The sequence below is a fragment of the Astatotilapia calliptera genome, chromosome 7 (assembly GCF_964374335.1).
Source record: "Astatotilapia calliptera chromosome 7, fAstCal68.1, whole genome shotgun sequence".
NCBI lineage: Eukaryota > Metazoa > Chordata > Actinopteri > Cichliformes > Cichlidae > Astatotilapia > Astatotilapia calliptera.
In genome coordinates this window covers 8,266,472-8,284,064 of record NC_137428.1, presented here as the reverse complement: position 1 = coordinate 8,284,064, position 17,593 = coordinate 8,266,472, and the positions used below count along the sequence as shown (strand labels likewise).

Below are 17,593 nucleotides of genomic sequence, written 5' to 3'. Positions count from 1 at the left end.
TCCACAACCAGTTCCTTAGTCTTTGAGGTGTTGAGTTGCAGGTGGTTTGTGTGACTCCATGCGACAAAGTTCCTCACCAGACTTCTGTACTCCTCTTCCTGATCATCCCAGATACACCCCATGATGGCCGTGTCATCTGCAAACTTCTGAATATGGCATAATTCAGAGTTGTAGCAGAAGTCAGAGGTGTACAGGGTGAAGAGAAGAGGGGACAGCACAGTTCCCTGTGGTGCTCCTGTGCTGCTGACCACTGTGTCAGACGTGATGTCCTTCAGCCTGACGTACTGTGGTCTGTCGGTGAGGTAGTCGGAGATCCAAGCCACCAGGCAGGGGTCCACCTCCATCCTGTTCAGTTTTTCCTGAAGCATACAGGGCCGGATGGTATTAAAGGCACTGGAAAAGTCAAGAAACAGGATCCTGACCGTGCCTTTTCCCCCATCCAGGTGTGAGTGGGCTCTGTGTAGGAGGTACAGGATGGCATCCTCCACTCCGACACCCGCCTTGTATGCAAACTGTAGTGGGTCCTGGGCATGTTGTACCTGTGGTCGGAGGAGGTTGAGGAAGAGCCGCTCTAGAGTCTTCATAAGATGTGACGTCAGTGCCACTGGTCGGAAGTCATTCAGCTCATTGGGCCGGTTCTTTTTGGGGACCGGGACGATGCAGGATGTCTTCCATAGGGCGGGCACTCTCCCCAGTCACAGACTGAGGTTGAAGACTCGTTGTAGCGGCTCCCCAAGTTCAGCAGCACACGCCTTAAGCATCCTAGGACACACCTTGTCTGGGCCTGCTGCCTCTAGTTAAAATAAATAAATTATAACAATTTTTAAATAGAAGGATTTTGAGGTGAGTGAAATGTAAATATGTGGTCCTTTAAAGCTACTGCTGGGGTACTGCTCAACTACACTGAACTTAATTCCTCCCAAACAAACAACAGTTCAATTCAGTTTTATTTATACAGCGCCAAATCACAGTTGCCTGAAGGCGCTTTATATTGTAAAGTGCACCCTATAATAATACAAAGAAAACCCCCCCAACAATCATACGACCCCCTATGAGCAAGCATTCTGGCGACAGTGGGAACGAAAAACTCCCTTTTAATAGGAAGAAACCTCCGGCAGAACCAGGCTCAGGGAGGGGCCGTAATCTGGGACCAGTTGGGGTGAGAGAAGGAAGACAACGATGTACTCATGTATATTTTTGTTTTCCTTTTCTGTCATTTAGCATATATTGCATTAACAGAAACGTGAGATTCGCGACAGCAAAGATGATGGCAGAAGAAAAACACTTCACCTGCTTTACCGCATTTGACTGCTTCTTGTTCCTCTGATGATTCAAAGTAAGAGTCCGAGTGAGTTTCAAGATGGCTGCTGAGTGGTGAGCTTACTTTAGAAAATGGAATTGACCTAGCGGGGGAGTGGGGGAGGTTCATCTTCATTCAGCTATTCTCTTTGGTAGCTTGTTAAGTGTGTTGCTAAGTGACGTAACGTCGTCGACTCTGCTCCAATCTCTGTTTGAGAAAGACGTCACGTGCTTTAAAGTGACCAACCAGAAAGAAGCTTTGTCTGTTGGCGTTGACTCCAATCCAACTCCTCTCGAAGCATTAAATGGTGCTTTGCCAATGAATTATATTTCTATTTTGGGGGGTGTATTTTTACGGTTTCTCCTATGGTAAGATTCCTGACTTGTTCGTTTACTATACACATCCTAAAAATGCTGTCGTGAAGGTTTGAAGCTAATGTGATGGGAAGGAATAGTGACCTCATGACAACTTCGCCAACTGTTTAAAACAATGTCGATATGAAGTGTACTCTTTGGTTATACATTAATAAATGGGGCGTCAGCCAAAAGTCTTTTCCTAATCAGACATCAAATACAAGAATGAGGATCAGATTTGTCGGTGACGGAGTGAGTGATAGATGTTGATAGGTGTTTACAGACCAAAGAGTTAAGGTGGAAACTGTGCCTAGGAGGAAAGAGGGAAAGCAAGTTTGATGTGAGGAAAGGCAGGAGTGCAGAGGTGTTTGCAGAGGAACTGTTTTGAAATATAGGAACTATGTCTGGTACAAGGCAAAAGAGTTGGCTGCTATGATGGAGAGGAGGAAGAAGGTAGAGTCTTAGAGCGATACTTAGAGTATTGCGTGTGCAGGAAAACAGATGGAAGCAAGGCCAGGAGCACTGTATTTGGATTCAAGCTGTCCAAGTACTGTGTACATAGGACAGCACCTTTCTCCTCCTAAGGAAGGAAAAAAGGACCAACCTGTGTGATTAAGCTGGAAAGGATGTGAAAAAGGAGAGATTGATGAAGGACAGAAATGTGCTAAGAAGAAAGTGTGTTGAGGAAATTGAAGACGTTCTTTGAGGAGCTGATGAATGAAGAAAACGAGAGAGACGAGGATTGATGAGGAAAGTTAGGGAATCTGAAAGTGAGGGGAGCTGTGAAGATGATGAAGAGTCCGTCCAGATGACATACCTGTGCAGGTATAGAGATGTCTGGGAGACAGAGTAGTGGACGTCTTGACAGATGTGCGGAGCACTAGTAACTACAGAGGGGTAAAGCTGATGAACCCCTCCTCAGCTTCAACAATAGGTGGAATAGACTGGAGAAGTGGAGGCATGTTCTGGAGAGAAGAGGCACGAGTGTCACTAGAATCCAGACAGTAGATGAGGTGGACAGGTGAACATGCAAGGAACAGCGTTAGTAAAGGTAGAAACGTTTAGAAACATCGAAAGCAGTGCACAAGAGAAATGAATGTGTTGAGCTGGAGGTGGCAGTTGATGATTTTCATTGGGAGTAACCAGAGTGGACAGGATCCAGAATCTGTGTCGGATCATATCCATAACATTCTTTTTGTAAAAGAATACCCAGTAATTTTTCGAGCTGTTTTTGACTTACCTTAACAGAAAATTATGGATTTTGTGCACTCAAACTAACATATCCTGTCGTATTTATTCGCAAATTATTAAGATATTGTTTTTTTTTTAATTGAGCTACATGCTGTTCTATTAAGCTTATTCTTACTTAAGCTCATGTGCCACAGAGGAAAATCACGAGAACACGCTCAAATTCACCTCCAATTCATGTGCACATCAATGACACCGTGCCAGTACACGTGCACCTGGAAAGCCAGAGGAGTCCTGGCAGGTCACCTCAGGTTAGATATTTGTATGTGGACTGTCTGTCTTGTGATGTTGTTCATGTTTTATTGTGAATGTTTCTCCTAATCTAATCTCTTGATCATAAGCCGTTTGCTCACTCATGCCCATAGTACATGCCCATTCTAATAAATGCAATTAATATAAGCACACTGTATTTTAAAGGGGAAGACTGCAGTCAACAAAGCAGACCTTCGTCCCACAGCTAAAGTCAAAACTCGAGGTGTGGGGATCACGCCAGGAAAGACCTCCATACGTGATGCCACATATAAGTGGGAGGTAATACCTTCTCTCAGTTTCCAGTCCACTTTGCTATTTTTTTAAAAACACTCACGCAATCAAAGATATAGTGTCACGGTATATTTTGCACCAAGGGGCCAACGCACAACCTTGAGATCACACCACCGAAACCAGAACCTGAAAGCTCGCAGTCTGCACTTCAGTTAGCTGACCTTGCATCAGAGGAGGAAGAAGGCCTACATGGACAAATCAGCCAGTACACGAGGAAGATTGACAACTTATTGACTGAAGTCAGCTCGCTGAAAAATGAGGTCAGTTTGAATTAAGCAACTGTCCAACCTACAACCCTAACCTTACTATTAATTAGACAGATTTCAGATTATAATTTGTTTGTTAGTAGTACTTATGTTATAAACATTGTTGATTTCTATTTTTCTTACATGGGATTTTCAAGGCGAGTCTTGTTACATATTTATTGTTACATAACCATTTAAGGGCACCCAGACGGGTGGGTTTATGGGTTTATTGGGTTTATTCCATGGAAACTGTTTTAAATACTCCTGGAAATTTGAACTCCTGGAAATTGAATGGTAAAATCTAAATGTAGAAATGTATTAATTTAGTCAAAATTCTCCAGTCTTGCCACTCACGTGTAATAAGTATAGCAGGGAGATAACCTGTTCATTTACCCCATTGAAAGACTTGCCCTCATTTTAAACTGCCACATCTGATGATCACAAAGAGCAGCGAGGTTTTCTTGTCGATTTCTGTGCTTAAAGCGTTGGTCCACATGTCCTTTTTCACTTATACCTATCCGGTATATGTGCAGGTAGAAATGCAAAAGAAGGAACGGCTGCTAGAGCGTCAGTCGAAGCAGCTGAGCGTGTCCCAGCGGGTGATCGCTGAGCAGGAAGAGGAGCTGGCTGAGGTGACCAAAGAGCTGGAGGAGACGGAGAAGGAAAACACCAGGTTACGGCTTTCCATGGAGAAGATGCTGGAGGAGAATGACTGTAACAGGCAAATGTGATTCCAAACTCATTCCCAACCCTTCACGTGACAAACAGCCTCTCTTTGCCCTCATTTTCAAAGGGCTTAGAGATCTGGGTGGTTAATTATACTATAGGCAACTGAAAGAAAATAGCTTGATTCAACTGCATTTCAACTATACTACCTGTTAGCGTATGTGACATAAAGGTGGGACAGTCATTTCAGAGTATGACGTTTATGAAACTCATGTTCGAGTAGTAGTATGTTTGTGATTTAAGGTCTGTTTGTTCCTACACAGTGACAGTGGGCATCAGGACAAAGATGCTTTACTCAGGATGCTGATGGAGGCTGAGGTGAATGGAGCAGCAGCTGCAAAGCAAGCCTCCGCCCTGCGAGAGTCCATTTTCAATCTGTGCGCTCCTGGTAGCAATGTGAGTATTACCTCAGGGTCTGCTCTTTCAATGTGTCCTGTGAGACTAGGGGAACATGGGAACTTTAGAAAGAAACAGGAGGCTTTCTCAGTGTTTCGTGATGCAGTGTTTCTATCTCTGTCTGTGTCTTTGCTGCTGAAGAAGCCATTTGGCTCTGAGTCTTCAGCCTTGGCCTGTCAGAACGAGCTGCTGCTGCAGAAACTGGAGACATTTGAGGTCACAAACCGAACACTGCGGAAGCTTCTCAGAGAGCAGCATGAATCTCAGGTACTGTGCAAGATGATTTTTTGATTTACAGCACAGATCATTTGGAGAAATCTAAAGAGAGCCTATTGCGCCTTAAGCTCCAGTGTAAATGGTTGCAGGACTGTGTTGATGATCCATTTCATGCAAGCAGGGTCCAATGAATGAACCGTAACCTCAGTCTAATCCAACTGCCAATTTACAATAGCACAAAATACACAGGAACTCATGCTGCCTTTAGATGAGTAAATATTGAACTGTTTCTGGGACAGTATTCTTTCACATGAAAACAACACAAGGAAACCTCAGTGAAGAGAAACAGAGTGAGAAAAGGGGGCATGTCGCAGTCGTAGTTTTGGTAGGAAGCTAGATTTGCCAGTATGGTGCAGATCTGTTGTAATTTTCAAATAAATGAATCCTTACTTAGTAAGTTGATTATATTCTGTCACAATATTTAGCCTTGGTTGGTCTCTTAACACTTTTGTAGATGCAGTAAATGCTTGTTAAAGAAACTGGTGAAGTTTTATATGTGTGGATGGTTTAAAGCAGATGGAGTCACTCCAGCTGTCAAGGAAGGACGAATTACTCAAGAAACTGGCAGACACAGAAGCTGAAAATGCCGTGAGTTTAATAGAAACTACAAATTCTTTTTGTTTAAGTAACCTCACAAAATACATCCATTTTGTGTTGTTTCCTTTTTTGTGTCAGAAATAATATGTTTTCTTTCCTTTTACAGCATCTTGTTGTTAAACTTCAAGAGAAAGACCGAGAGGTTAATCGACTTGCCAAGCTCTTAGATGATGAAAAGGTGGCTGTCTTATTTAGAGCTCTCTTCATCTGAAATTTTCCATACGGCATTCTTTCACTGCAGCATTACTCATATCATATAATCTTAGAACTAACAAATGTCAAAGCACAAAACAAGTATCTTCTGCTGGCTTTGGAAATGCAGGACAATGCCAGGAGCACAGCTGTTTTTTCAAAGAGCCTGGAGTCAACACGAGCTCATTTACAAGGACAGCTCCGGAGCAAAGACGCTGAGAACAGTCGCCTCACTGTGCAGATAAAGGTTTGTGTGGTATCTTCTGCCATCTGTTGCTGTTTTTGGTGCTGTGTATAATAATGATGGATGGATGGATGGATGGAAAGAAATGATAGTCAGTGAACACACACCCTGGAGAATATATATTTATTGCAATCTATATTTGTCCAGTTGTTTGTATTGTAGTCAGACATGTTTTTTTCAGTATATCTTTATCTATGCGTCTGTTATCCTCTGCCATTGGTACAGAACCTGGAAAAAGCAGCCAATCGGCAGAAGGTGGAGATAAAACATCTGACAGATCAGCTGGTGACACTAAAGCAGCAGGCAGGCGCAGACCGAGAGGCTCTGAAACGAGCCGCACGGGCCCAAAAGCAGCGAGCTGAGCGCAGCGAGGACACTGCAGGCCATCTCAGCATCCAGCTGCTGGACATGGTACGTCCTTCCACAGCGCAGACATACCAGTCTATTAAAACCTTTAATGTCATGGATATTAAACTTGTTCTGCTGTTTTTTATATTATGTCATTTCTGTCAATTATATTCTGTTCAGTTTGATTTTGTCATATAAGTCAATTCAATTCAATTCAATTAAATTTTATTTATATAGCGCCAAATCACAACATAAGTCGCCTCAAGGCGCTTCATAGATACAGAGAAAAACCCAACAATCATATGACCCCCTATGAGCAAGCACTTTGGCAACAGTGGGAAGGAAAAACTCCCTTTTAACAGGAAGAAACCTCCGGCAGAACCGGGCTCAGGGAGGGGCGGGGCCATCTGCTGCAACCGGATGGGGTGAGAGAAGGAAGACAGGATAAAAGACATGCTGTGGAAGAGACACAGAGGTTAATAACAGATATGATTCAATGCAGAGAGGTCTATCAACACATAGTGAGTGAGAAAGGTGACTGGAAAGGAAAAACTCAATGCATCATGGGAATCCCCCCCGGCAGCCTACATCTATTGCAGCATAACTAAGGGAGGATTCAGGGTCACCTGGTCCAGCCCTAACTATATGCTTTAGCAAAAAGGAAAGTTTTAAGCCTAATCTTAAAAGTAGAGATAGCGTCTGTCTCCCGAATCCAAACTGGAAGCTGGTTCCACAGAAGAGGGGCCTGAAAACTGAAGGCTCTCCCTCCCATTCTACTTTTAAATACTCTAGGAACAACAAGTAGGCCTGCAGTGCGAGAGCGAAGTGCTCTAATAGGGTGATATGGTACTACAAGGTCATTAAGATAAGATGGGGCCTGGTTATTTAAGACCTTGTATGTGAGGAGCAGGATTTTCTTCCTAGTTTGACTTCAGGATCTGCAGTTAGTTTGGTTCCAGTGTGTCGCAGAGAAGACGGGTCTTATGAAGAATACTGACTGTCTAGATGTGCATCTATGATGTGTTATTTTACAGTTGCCATTCACCATCCTCCTAATGACCTTTGCTGTTTTGTCTTTAAGAAGATGCAGTGACACTAGACTCTTTGTATATTTGAAAACTAATTTAAGGAGATGTTTCTTTTAGATTCAGTATAATACTGATGCCACTTTATCTTCATTATTTTCAGAGGTTGGTTGCAGAAGGATCTCAGGTGCTTAAGAGTGTGAGCTTGAGCCCATACTGTTCTTCTTAATCATTAGGCTGCTTCTTTAGATTGTACCATGATGTGTAGCTTTTTCAGATCTTTTAGCCTGCTTCTCTTTGTCACGCAGGTTCTATTTAAGTGATTTCTGGATTCAGTGGGTTTGGCTGTAATCAGGCACAAATGTGGCCCAGATTTCCAAAAAAATGTGATAAATCACAGTTAATTCGACCATTGGTACAGTTAAAAGAAACATTTGATGCCTTCTTTTATTTGAGCCTGCCCAGATCCTGAAGCCTTCTTCATCGTCTTTGTCACTGACTGAAGAGTTGCCAAGCCAGCTAACTTAAAGAAAGCCTGTCAAACTTGCTTCATAGTCCAACCCTCTGGTCCGTACTGCAGCAAACAAATGTAATAAACACCACAGAGTGTGAGCCTGAAATTTGAGTAGATGAACTGGTAATGTGGAGTTTTAAGTTCCAGAGCAGCAGATCAGAAATAGTTCAGTCAGCTCTGAGTAAGTGTGCAGGTGGGTTATGAACAAAAGTCTTATTTCATGCAGCTCTGACACACCTATAGAGAGTCTGTACTTTAATTCAGTAGAAAAAGCAATATTATTCTGGCTGCTTATATGATGACCAGTAGTAGGTACTGTAGATATTAATGTCTGGGACCTTATTACTACAACTGGGCTGGTTTGTCAGTACTATCTTACCCTCTGGAAATATTTGGCAGGGCTGTTCTCTTTGCATCATTGTCATGGTCCTATTGGCTTGGAGAGCAAATAGCAGACATACAGGATAGCTATAACTTTCTGGATAACCCCAGGAGGTTATAGCTATCCCATTAGTCTACTATTTTGCTTCCCGGTAGTTCTACATCTTTAGTTTGGATCACCTTCTCTGTCTTTGGCATCACTCAGCCACACTTAGTGTGTCCTCGCTCTTGATCCTTTCTGGTGAGGTGCATCAAAGAGTTAAAGCCTTGCAAATTTTCTGGCATACAGCTTGATGCCATATGATGTAAAGTCATAAAACCAAGGAAAAACAGGACTTGTTTTGCTCCTTAAAAAGGTCGAGCCATTCATACATCACCAGCAATCCAGCACAGTGCTTGTGTTTTTCAACTTAAAAAACAGCTGCAGCATGTTCATAGACAGAGCTGGTCACAAACACAACAGTGGATTTACAGATTACAGGTTTTTACAGTTCTACTATATGTTTATGTACATTTCCAAAATGTCTTTGGACATGATTCTAGAACTCAACAAATGGAGATATTTGACCATAATGTACAATCAAATACAGCATATCAACATAAGCACCTCATACCAGGAGAAGTCTAAAAACAAACCAGTGCCCAACTATGACTATAACTGAATCAACCAGTATTAGTGAACAGTGACAAAGATGTATTCCAATTGCAGGAGAAGCAGATAGCAGAGGTGCTGTCAGCAGCTGAGACATGGCAGAGTCAACATGCACGAGAAGCAAAAGACAAGAGTAAACTGGATATTGAATTGTCGCTATTGAACAGGTAACTGCATTTTCCTTTTCTCTGTTCACAAAGGGGGGATAAAAAACCCAAGATCCTAAACTCCTTTTATTTTTCACAAAGGCGTTTTGGACAGCTGAATAGCATGCAGGACAATAAAAGTCTGTTGATATTTTTGGAAAATCACCATGAATACATTTTTATTTTGACATTTGCAAGGTCTTCAAATGTCACATTGGTAATTGTGCAGAGCAAAATGCCTTATACCACTAATGACATTAGCATAGGGTTATAGACTGTAGCCATATACCGAGCATCCCTTCATTCATTCATCAAGCTTTCTTGCTTTCAGTATCATTCTGGGAGAGAAATAAACAGGGAATTGTTTGAGCTGAAGTTGGATATAGCAGTACATTTGAGGTTGGGATGTGAGAGACATGCAGATATGGAGAAAATGTAGTTGACACAATATGTACATGTATGTACTTTGGCAAAACTCTGAGAGGAGCACTCTTGCTGAGACTCATTTGTTTGGCTGTTTTGTTAAAATACAAAATAAAATGTGATCCTAAGGAAAACGTGTGTGTGAGATGTAAATTTCAACTTAATTAAATTTTTATGTATATAGCGCCAAAACAGAACCACAATCGCCTCAAGGTGAAAACTGTGTAATCTAATAAACCCATATTATATTGACAATAGAACATATCAGCACATGTCAAAAAAGTTGGAATGGAGCAGTAATAGTCTGGAAAAGTAGGTGGTACTGAAAAAAATGTCTGGAGGAACATTTTGCAGCTAATTAGGTTCATTGGCAACAGGTTAGTAACATGATTATAAAAGCAGCATCTTGGATGCAGAATTTCTCAGCGTAACATAGATGGTAAAAAAAAAGAAAAAAGGTTGCCATAGATTGCTGGTCAAAAAAAATGAAGCCGGTATGGAAGTGCATTATATCCATCCATGCCACCTGGTGGTACTAGCTGAGGTTGCAAAAACACTTCCAGTCCTATAGAAGTCTATAGGCTTTCTGTGTTCCCCTCTGCAAACACTTTGCTACTGTGTTCTTTGACCTAGTCATGCATTTTGGGTCATACTGAATAAAATAATGTAAACATTATCATACCATGTTACATAAAGCAGGATGAGCTGTGGTGTTATCTGCTTTCTCATTGGCTAACGACTTGTGAGCGTACTAGCAAGTGGTTTCACAGTCAGAGGTGCCCTTCGTCACTGTCAGGGTCCATCACTGTTTTTTGTGATGAAGATGGTGGAAAGGTTGACTTTGAGACTTCAGAATGGACATTTACAAACTGACGGGTGATGCCAGAATAGCTATGTAGCTACAACAATCTCCAAAAAAATCTGCATCTGCAAATTGTGGAGCAACTGTGCTGTGGTCAGACAAATTGAAATTTGATCATCTTTTTGGAAAACGTAAATGTCAGGGGGGGATTGGCAGGTTTCACATCTGGAAAAGCGCCATCAATGCTGAAAGGTTTAGAGCAAAATATGCTCCCTGTGTGCATAATATGCATATTTAAGCAAGACAATGCTAAACTGCACATTTAATCTATTCCTACAGCATGTCTTTGTAGTGGAAGAATCTGGGGGTTGAATTGGCTTGCCTGCAGGCTGACCCAGATCTTTCAATAACTGAAAACATTTGGCACATTATGAAATAAGAAATATGAAAAAGAAGACATATGGCTGTTGAGTAGCTAAAATCCTCTATCAGATAAGAATGGGACAACATTCCTCTCAAAATTCCAGCAGCTGATCTTCTCAGTTACCAGACATTTACGGACGCGTGTTAAAAGAAAACGGGACACTACCCGGGGGGAAACATGGCCCTGTCCCAAATTTTGTGAGATGTGTTGCTCCCATCAAATTCAAAATGTACCAGTGTTTTTCTTTGTCAGTTTAAATACTTGATATGTTTTCATATTTTACATATTCTATATTGTGTTGTGAATAAAATAAAATGAGTTTATGAGATTTGCAAGTCATTTGTATAAAGCGCCTCGAGGGAACTGTTGTTGTGATTTGGCAGTATTGTCATGGTCCTGGGTCTGGGCACCCTGTGTTTTTGTTTCCTGGTTTTTGAATATACTTTCACTTAGTTAGTTTCTGGTTATATTTGTTGTTTCTACGCCTTAGGGGAGGCACAGAAACAAAAGCCTGTGTTTCATGTGTCACGTCGAGTCCGTTATATACTCATGTCTGTTCTTCAGCAGTCCCAGCGGTCCGTGTCTCAGCTTGTTTCTCATGTTTCCTGTTTTATTTTGATAGTCCCGCGTCTTGCGTTTAGTGTGTTCAGGGTTGCTTCCTCCCTGTCACATTGTCTCTGACTAGTCGCAGCTGTGTTTCCCTCCTGTTTGCCATTTCCTTGTTATCATTGTGCATTTAGTCCTCTGTCTGTCTCTTGTTGGTGCTTTTCTTCCTTTGTGTTCCAAGTTTCAGGTTTCAGGTCTTAGGCTTCATGTACTTAGTATTTTAGCTTTTCCCAGTATAGCTTCTGTTAGTTCCATCTTAGTCCTTCTTTGCTTTTGTTTGTAGTCTTGTGCAGCCAGAAATAAACTGCTCACTTTCTGTTCACTTCATCACATCTCCATTGTCTGCATTTGGGTCTGCACTCTCTTCACTCCACACAATCTGCAGCAGCAGACATCACAACTATATAAATAAAGTTGAATTGAATTTATTTTTACTTGAGTTTTTATTTAGTCCAATATCACAAACCAGTGTGCTCAGTGGACCTTTTAAACATTATTGAACCATATATAAGTCTTTAGACCCTTAATTCAGATAAGGGCAAGCTTCCAGAAAATGTAACATGAAAATCACAAAGATCCCGTTGTGATGAAATCAGTTACCAAGCTTCATTAATAGAATTTTGACTTTGGACTTTTGCTCTTTCAGATGGATTTTGTTTATATGAATGGAAATCTAATCCTTGTTAACTTGTTATCATATCTGGTATGACAGCCGTATAGCAGAGCTGACTGAGCAGCTTCATACTACTAAGGATAAAGGCAGAGCAGAGAAAGAAGCGCTGCTGGATCGTCTCCGTGAAATCACTGCAGAGAGTACTGCTGCCAAACTGGAGAACCAATCCCTCAAGGTGAAACAGCCAAAGTCACTTATTAATGATAACAGATTTGCTAAATGTTAATGAAACCATGCCCTGATCAGAATTTAGACACATCTGTTATGCTTTTGCGGCTTGGATGTAATCTTTCCATTACTGATTCTAATAGCTTTAGGTTGACTTATATTGCATTAGGAGTATGAACTGTCATTTTTATTTAATAAAAGTTCTGTTTCTCTCAGGCTACAGCGTCTGCGGTGGAGGAGAAGCTGTCCGTGTCTCAGTTAGAGCTTCAACAGGTCAAAGTTTCCATCAGACAGTATGAGGGCCTCCTAGACAGCTATAAGATGCAGGTCATTATTTCACACTCTCATGGGGATACAACAGTTTTACATTGTCATTGTACAGAAATGACACCGTTATTGTCCTTGTTGTCCTGTTAAACCATATCTACAAAGTTGGAGAAAACCCAGGCTGAGGCAGATGAGTACTGTGCTCGGCTGGCTCAAGCAGAGCAGAAGGCTCAGACGGTGCAGGGGGAGCTGGAGAAGGAGATCGATGAAGTGCGCAGGGAGCTTCTGGGACGGCTGGCAGAGTTGGAGCCTCTTCCTGAAGCCCTACAGCGCTCCCAGCTACAGCTGCAGGAAGCTCAGGATAGGGAGTGCAGCCAGGAGAAACACAGCTTGGATCTCAGCACAGCACTGACTGATCTCCGCATGAAGGTTACAACAGTCTTATGCTTTATAGCCAAAGATAGCATTAAAAATATTAACAATATTGAAATGATGTTAATGAAAATAAAAATATAGGATGGTAGTGGTACAAGAGCAAGAACAAATGGAGATGACAGATAATAAATGATAGATGGGCAGAAAGGAATGCTTGTTGGGAAGTGTGGATACAATGGTGCTTTACAAAGTTTGGAAAAATAGCTTTTTAATATAATTATAGCTAACAGACTAATAAACTTGTAGAAAAGGGCACAAATAACAATTCTACCATACCCAACTGGGGGTAATGTGGGTTTTAGCATCTCTCTCAAGAGCATTTCAACTTTAACAGGAGCCAGGGATCAAACTACCAACTTTCCCCCTTGTCTCTTGAGCCACATCCATTCCATTCTGAGACTACTTTTCATCTCTGTGCAGCTTCAGTTAATATTCAGTGAAAATGTTTTCTAAATACATTATTCAAAGGCCTTCTATTGTGTTAGGTGGAGACCCAAGGCAGCCAGATGGAGCTTCTTAGACAGAAGAAAAAGGTGCTGCTGGAGGAGAACAGACAGCTTCAGCAGCGAGTAGAAAGTTTGGAAAGGTCCGTCTTCTCTTATGCTGTTTCACTTTAATAATGTCTAGATATATAATTATTAATCAACCACCATGTCGTCCAACAGCTGTTTCTTGTTCTTGTCTTTACACCTTGTCATTTCCTAATAAAACCCCGTATCTGATCCTGTTCTAGAAAGCAGGTTTCATGAAATTCAGATTTTTCAGTTTAAAAAAAAACCCAAACCCCAGGTAACATAACCGGCTTACTGGGACATTTGTTGTATTGCAATTGGTCAAAATAAAACACAATGATGGAGTTAACAAAGTCGGAAGCAGCCATTTCTAATCCTCTTAATACTAATGATATGAGGCTGGGAAGAGAGCATATAGAACTATGTTTGGCCATAAGTGAAGGAGCATGTCCTCCATTGACAGCACGCCGTTGTTTCATAGCATAAAGGGGAGTGGACAGAAGACACTTGCTGCTCCACAAAATCATGTTGTCAGCAAGTCTCTGAAATGCTTTTAGGCAGAGAAACGTCCTGTGAGCTGGGTAAATGCTGAGGTAAACATTAGTGACCCTGTCAAATAGGAGCAGCACATTTTATATCAGGATTCTGAATTTGTATTTTGTGAGGTGAGAATTGAGCAAACATAAATCCACTGATGTTTGTTTAGCTATTGAATCATGATGTCCCGTCTGGCTGAAGAAGGAGAGTTCCCAGGCTTGATTGGCCAGGGGGTCTCCTGAAGCAGCAGAGGAGTATCAGAGGGGGTATCCGGTGCAATTTCTGCAGTTCTGATAGAAAAAACTGGGGTGTGATAGGAGTTTAGAGTCTTTCGGTAGGCCTCAAAAAAGTTCTGGCAAGCTGTCCGCTGACTCAGGAATGGGAAGCTGGCTGGCTCAGGCTGTGTTTGGTTGGGCAGGAGAACTGCTGACTGGGACTGGCAATACACTGCAAAAACTCGAAATCTTACCAAGTATATTTTTTAAATTTCTAGTCAAAATAATCTCATCACACTTAAAATAAGACACAATCAGCTACAGGGTAACACTTCAGTAAGATATATGAACTTGTTTTTAGACAGTGCATCTTGAAACTAGAGATTTTTCACTTATTCCATTGGCAGTTTTTTTTTTTCACTTAATACAAGATATTTTTGCTTGGAATAAGTGAAAAAATCTGCCAATGGAACAAGTGAAAATTCAATTAAATTTGTCTATTTTTAAATTTGACAGTGCTTGCCTTGCTTGTCCTGCCTTGCTTGTCCTGCCTTGCTTGTCCTGTCAGAATTCCACTGAATCATATTTGAATTATATCGATTTAATATTAAATACGCTCCCAAAGCCTGTTAATTACGAAATTTGAAATATATGTTCATTGAAAATACTCTAACTGCACCTTGTTGTCATTGTCTTTTTGTTTGCCATCTTCTAGAAAGTTAAAGGAGGCCGGCAGTCAGAATAGCGACCTGCTAGCAGTTATTGCAAAACGGGAAGAGACCGTCCACAGCAATGAGCTCCATCTAAAAGAAAAAACAAGAGAATGCTCATTATTGAGCCATCGGCTGGAGGAGGCTCTGGATGATGCTCGCCAACAAGTCTGATCCTTTTTCATAGTGATTTACTTATAAAGAACTTTACACAAAATATGATTAACCCCAAGTGTGACAGCAATTCACAATAAAAAGACACGATGATACAAAGCACATACAGACCATACAGCCCGGCAAGCTTCAGAGGAAACACCTGGATTTTAATTAACATTATAAAGCAAACTTAATGATACTGCTTCAAATATGTTGTTCCTTTAAACCACTCCATCTACACAATGGACTGTGTATGTGTATCTGTAAATGCAATGTTTTAGCTCTAAATGCCCACTCCCTCAGCAGTATTATAATCACGGGTTTCATTTCTTTGAATGGGGCTCTGGGTTAGTGTTCTGAGTCAGTCACCACCTTAGATATCTTGGCATCTCTGACTATTAAATGTTTCCTTTTTAGCTTGTATTAAATAGGCTTTATTGATGATTGAATTTAACTGTGGTCAAATATGATACACCCATTTTTTCATATATACATACACTGACTATATTTTTATTTGAATTTGTTTATAAGAGCATGTAACATTGAAATAGTGTATAAAAGAAATTATAGTGAAATCCAGTGTGATCTGTTTATCAGATGTCAGAGACCAAAGAACGTGTTGTCAACAAACAACGTTCCACCCAGTCCAAAATACTGGACCTAGAAAACCAACTCAGCAGGACCACTGCAGAAATTAATCAATTGAAACGGAGCAAAGAGCAGGTAAAGGCTTCTGGGAATTACTGACTAAAATTGTCTGCGTAGAAACATCTGCTGGTCTGTAAAGTATGTATTTCTGATGCTTAGATGGAGTGGCGGTACCAGAGCCAGCTGCAGGATTTGAAGGATCGCCTGGAGCAGTCAGACAGCACTAATCGAAGCCTGCAAAACTATGTCCAGTTCCTCAAAGGATCCTATGCTAGTGTGTTTGGAGACTTTTCCCTCAGCAGCTCTCTGCAAGCCTCCTCACCCAGCTGATTGTGTATATTCCAGAACAGTGGCATGACTTAAGCCTGTCACTAGATTTGGCTGGCAGAGCTGGAGGCTGTGATGGTACCACAGTTTAAATAGCTCAGCTGTAATAAAGTTTCCTACCACAGAGCTCACACTTGATTTTGTCCCTATCAGTAAAAGATGTTCATTTTTGTTGTAGTCAGATTTTTATCATGGCAGTCCACAGTGTCTGACTCCCCTATGGAGCCTTAAGTGACCTTAAGAGCTTAAGACAACTGCATTTATTTAGGTGTGTAAAGACATTTTTAAAGAAATGGTAGAGAGCCACAGGTATTTAACCCGGCCACTGGTTATGAGGGTATACTTAGAAGAAGTGCAGTTTTTGGTAGTGGTTGGCTCCTGTTACGAAAGGCTATGTGGGCTTTCATAACAGGTAGTTGTGAAAATATATTAAAAGACTAATAACAAAAAAAAGATGTAACCAAAACAACAGCGAACCACTAATGCAAACAACTTTAGAAGTGTAATTCTGTGAAAGTAATTCTCCCAGACATACACCTTTACAAAAGCCAGTGCTTGCATGAGATGTTTCGCCAGTTTAATATTGCCTTCAGAAAGAGATTTCGCAAGGTGCTGGTGATGGGGCTTTGAGAGGTCCAGTTTGACTAATGTGTGCAGTGTGGAAGATGAGTGTTGCCCTGGGTTGCGGTCGACATTGGTCCCGCTTCCACTCTTCATCGCCCAGCAGCAGGGTGTGGGAAATGGGGGTGCTTACTAAACCAGCTTTGCTGGCTCTCTCCTTCTGGGGGGTAGTCCTTTACATCCAGGTCTTAATCATCCCATCACTGTTGGCCATATCATATCACAATAGAGTAGTTTATCACCAGAATTAACAGTCACAGTTTTGTACTGTTGCTGACTTTTTTGTATGTATGTATGCCGAAACCAAGTCATGCATTTCTGATCCAGTAAGTACTTAAATGTGTCTTTCCTTCTGTTTGTATGGAGCTGAAAACAGCGGTGTTAATATTTTCCTTTGGCTGGTACAAGGCATTGTGTTTATCAATATCATTATTTTGAGTAGCATCAATAACTGTCATTCATGTTTTTTAAACTTGAGTGTATTTAATAATGGAAAGTTTTATATATGTTAAATATAATATTAAACCAGCAATAAAGCAAAAATATTTCTTTTCTCTTTTTTGCCATAATCAAATAGACTTTCCAATCAGTGGCATATAGTACGGCTGTTATGTTATCAAATATCATTACATGATTATCCTGGCCAAAAAAAAACTAAACAAAAAAGAATATATCACAATAATGATATGAGAAAGGCAGTCTGTAATCATATTTGTATAAAAGTACAATACCAGTATATGGTGCGGGATTATAATATTATTTTATGCCATGTTAGACCCCTAATTAAAGATTGTGAATTATTATGTAGTTTTAGTTTGCATTATTCTCCTGAATTAGAAGAAGGTGATAACTATTGCATTTGTTAAACTGATTTGCATTACAT

The 17,593-nt window shown here is 40.9% G+C and overlaps 1 protein-coding gene and 1 long non-coding RNA gene across 11 annotated transcripts in view; one reads left to right on the top strand and one right to left on the bottom strand.

The window, feature by feature from the left end:
• Positions 1 to 1,535: 1,535 nt before the first annotated feature.
• odf2a (outer dense fiber of sperm tails 2a) lies at positions 1,536 to 17,253 on the top strand. 10 transcript variants are annotated; one of them, XM_080303416.1, is made up of 20 exons: positions 1,536 to 1,668; positions 3,039 to 3,152; positions 3,319 to 3,432; positions 3,528 to 3,704; positions 4,223 to 4,416; positions 4,679 to 4,811; positions 4,956 to 5,078; positions 5,601 to 5,675; positions 5,791 to 5,862; positions 6,007 to 6,123; positions 6,346 to 6,531; positions 7,657 to 7,692; positions 9,098 to 9,207; positions 12,154 to 12,289; positions 12,499 to 12,609; positions 12,715 to 12,978; positions 13,470 to 13,570; positions 14,964 to 15,126; positions 15,712 to 15,837; positions 15,922 to 17,253. In XM_080303416.1, exons 1-20 carry the CDS (start codon positions 1,666 to 1,668, stop codon positions 16,090 to 16,092), a joined length of 2,526 nt encoding a protein of 841 aa, XP_080159542.1. In that variant the 5' UTR covers positions 1,536 to 1,665; the 3' UTR covers positions 16,093 to 17,253. The 10 variants fall into 10 exon arrangements, with proteins under 10 accessions (XP_080159542.1, XP_026028517.1, XP_080159543.1 ...); XM_026172732.2 differs by having other exon boundaries at positions 1,537 to 1,668; positions 4,223 to 4,410; positions 4,953 to 5,078; XM_080303417.1 differs by having other exon boundaries at positions 1,537 to 1,668; positions 4,685 to 4,811; positions 4,953 to 5,078.
• LOC145429665 (uncharacterized) overlaps positions 6,677 to 17,593 on the bottom strand; it is a 52,790-nt gene continuing 41,873 nt past the window's right edge. The window contains exon 2 of the long non-coding RNA XR_013909933.1: positions 6,677 to 15,051. This is a non-coding gene — a long non-coding RNA (uncharacterized LOC145429665). The remainder of the gene's footprint in view (positions 15,052 to 17,593) is intronic.

Bases quoted from the DNA above. Each gene is read 5' to 3' on its own strand.
- odf2a (XM_026172730.2), top strand. The intron at 4,417-4,678 runs GTGATTCCAAAC...GTTCCTACACAG, and splicing joins AATGACTGTAACAGGCAAAT to TGACAGTGGGCATCAGGACA. The intron at 15,127-15,711 runs GTCTGATCCTTT...TCTGTTTATCAG, and splicing joins TGGATGATGCTCGCCAACAA to ATGTCAGAGACCAAAGAACG.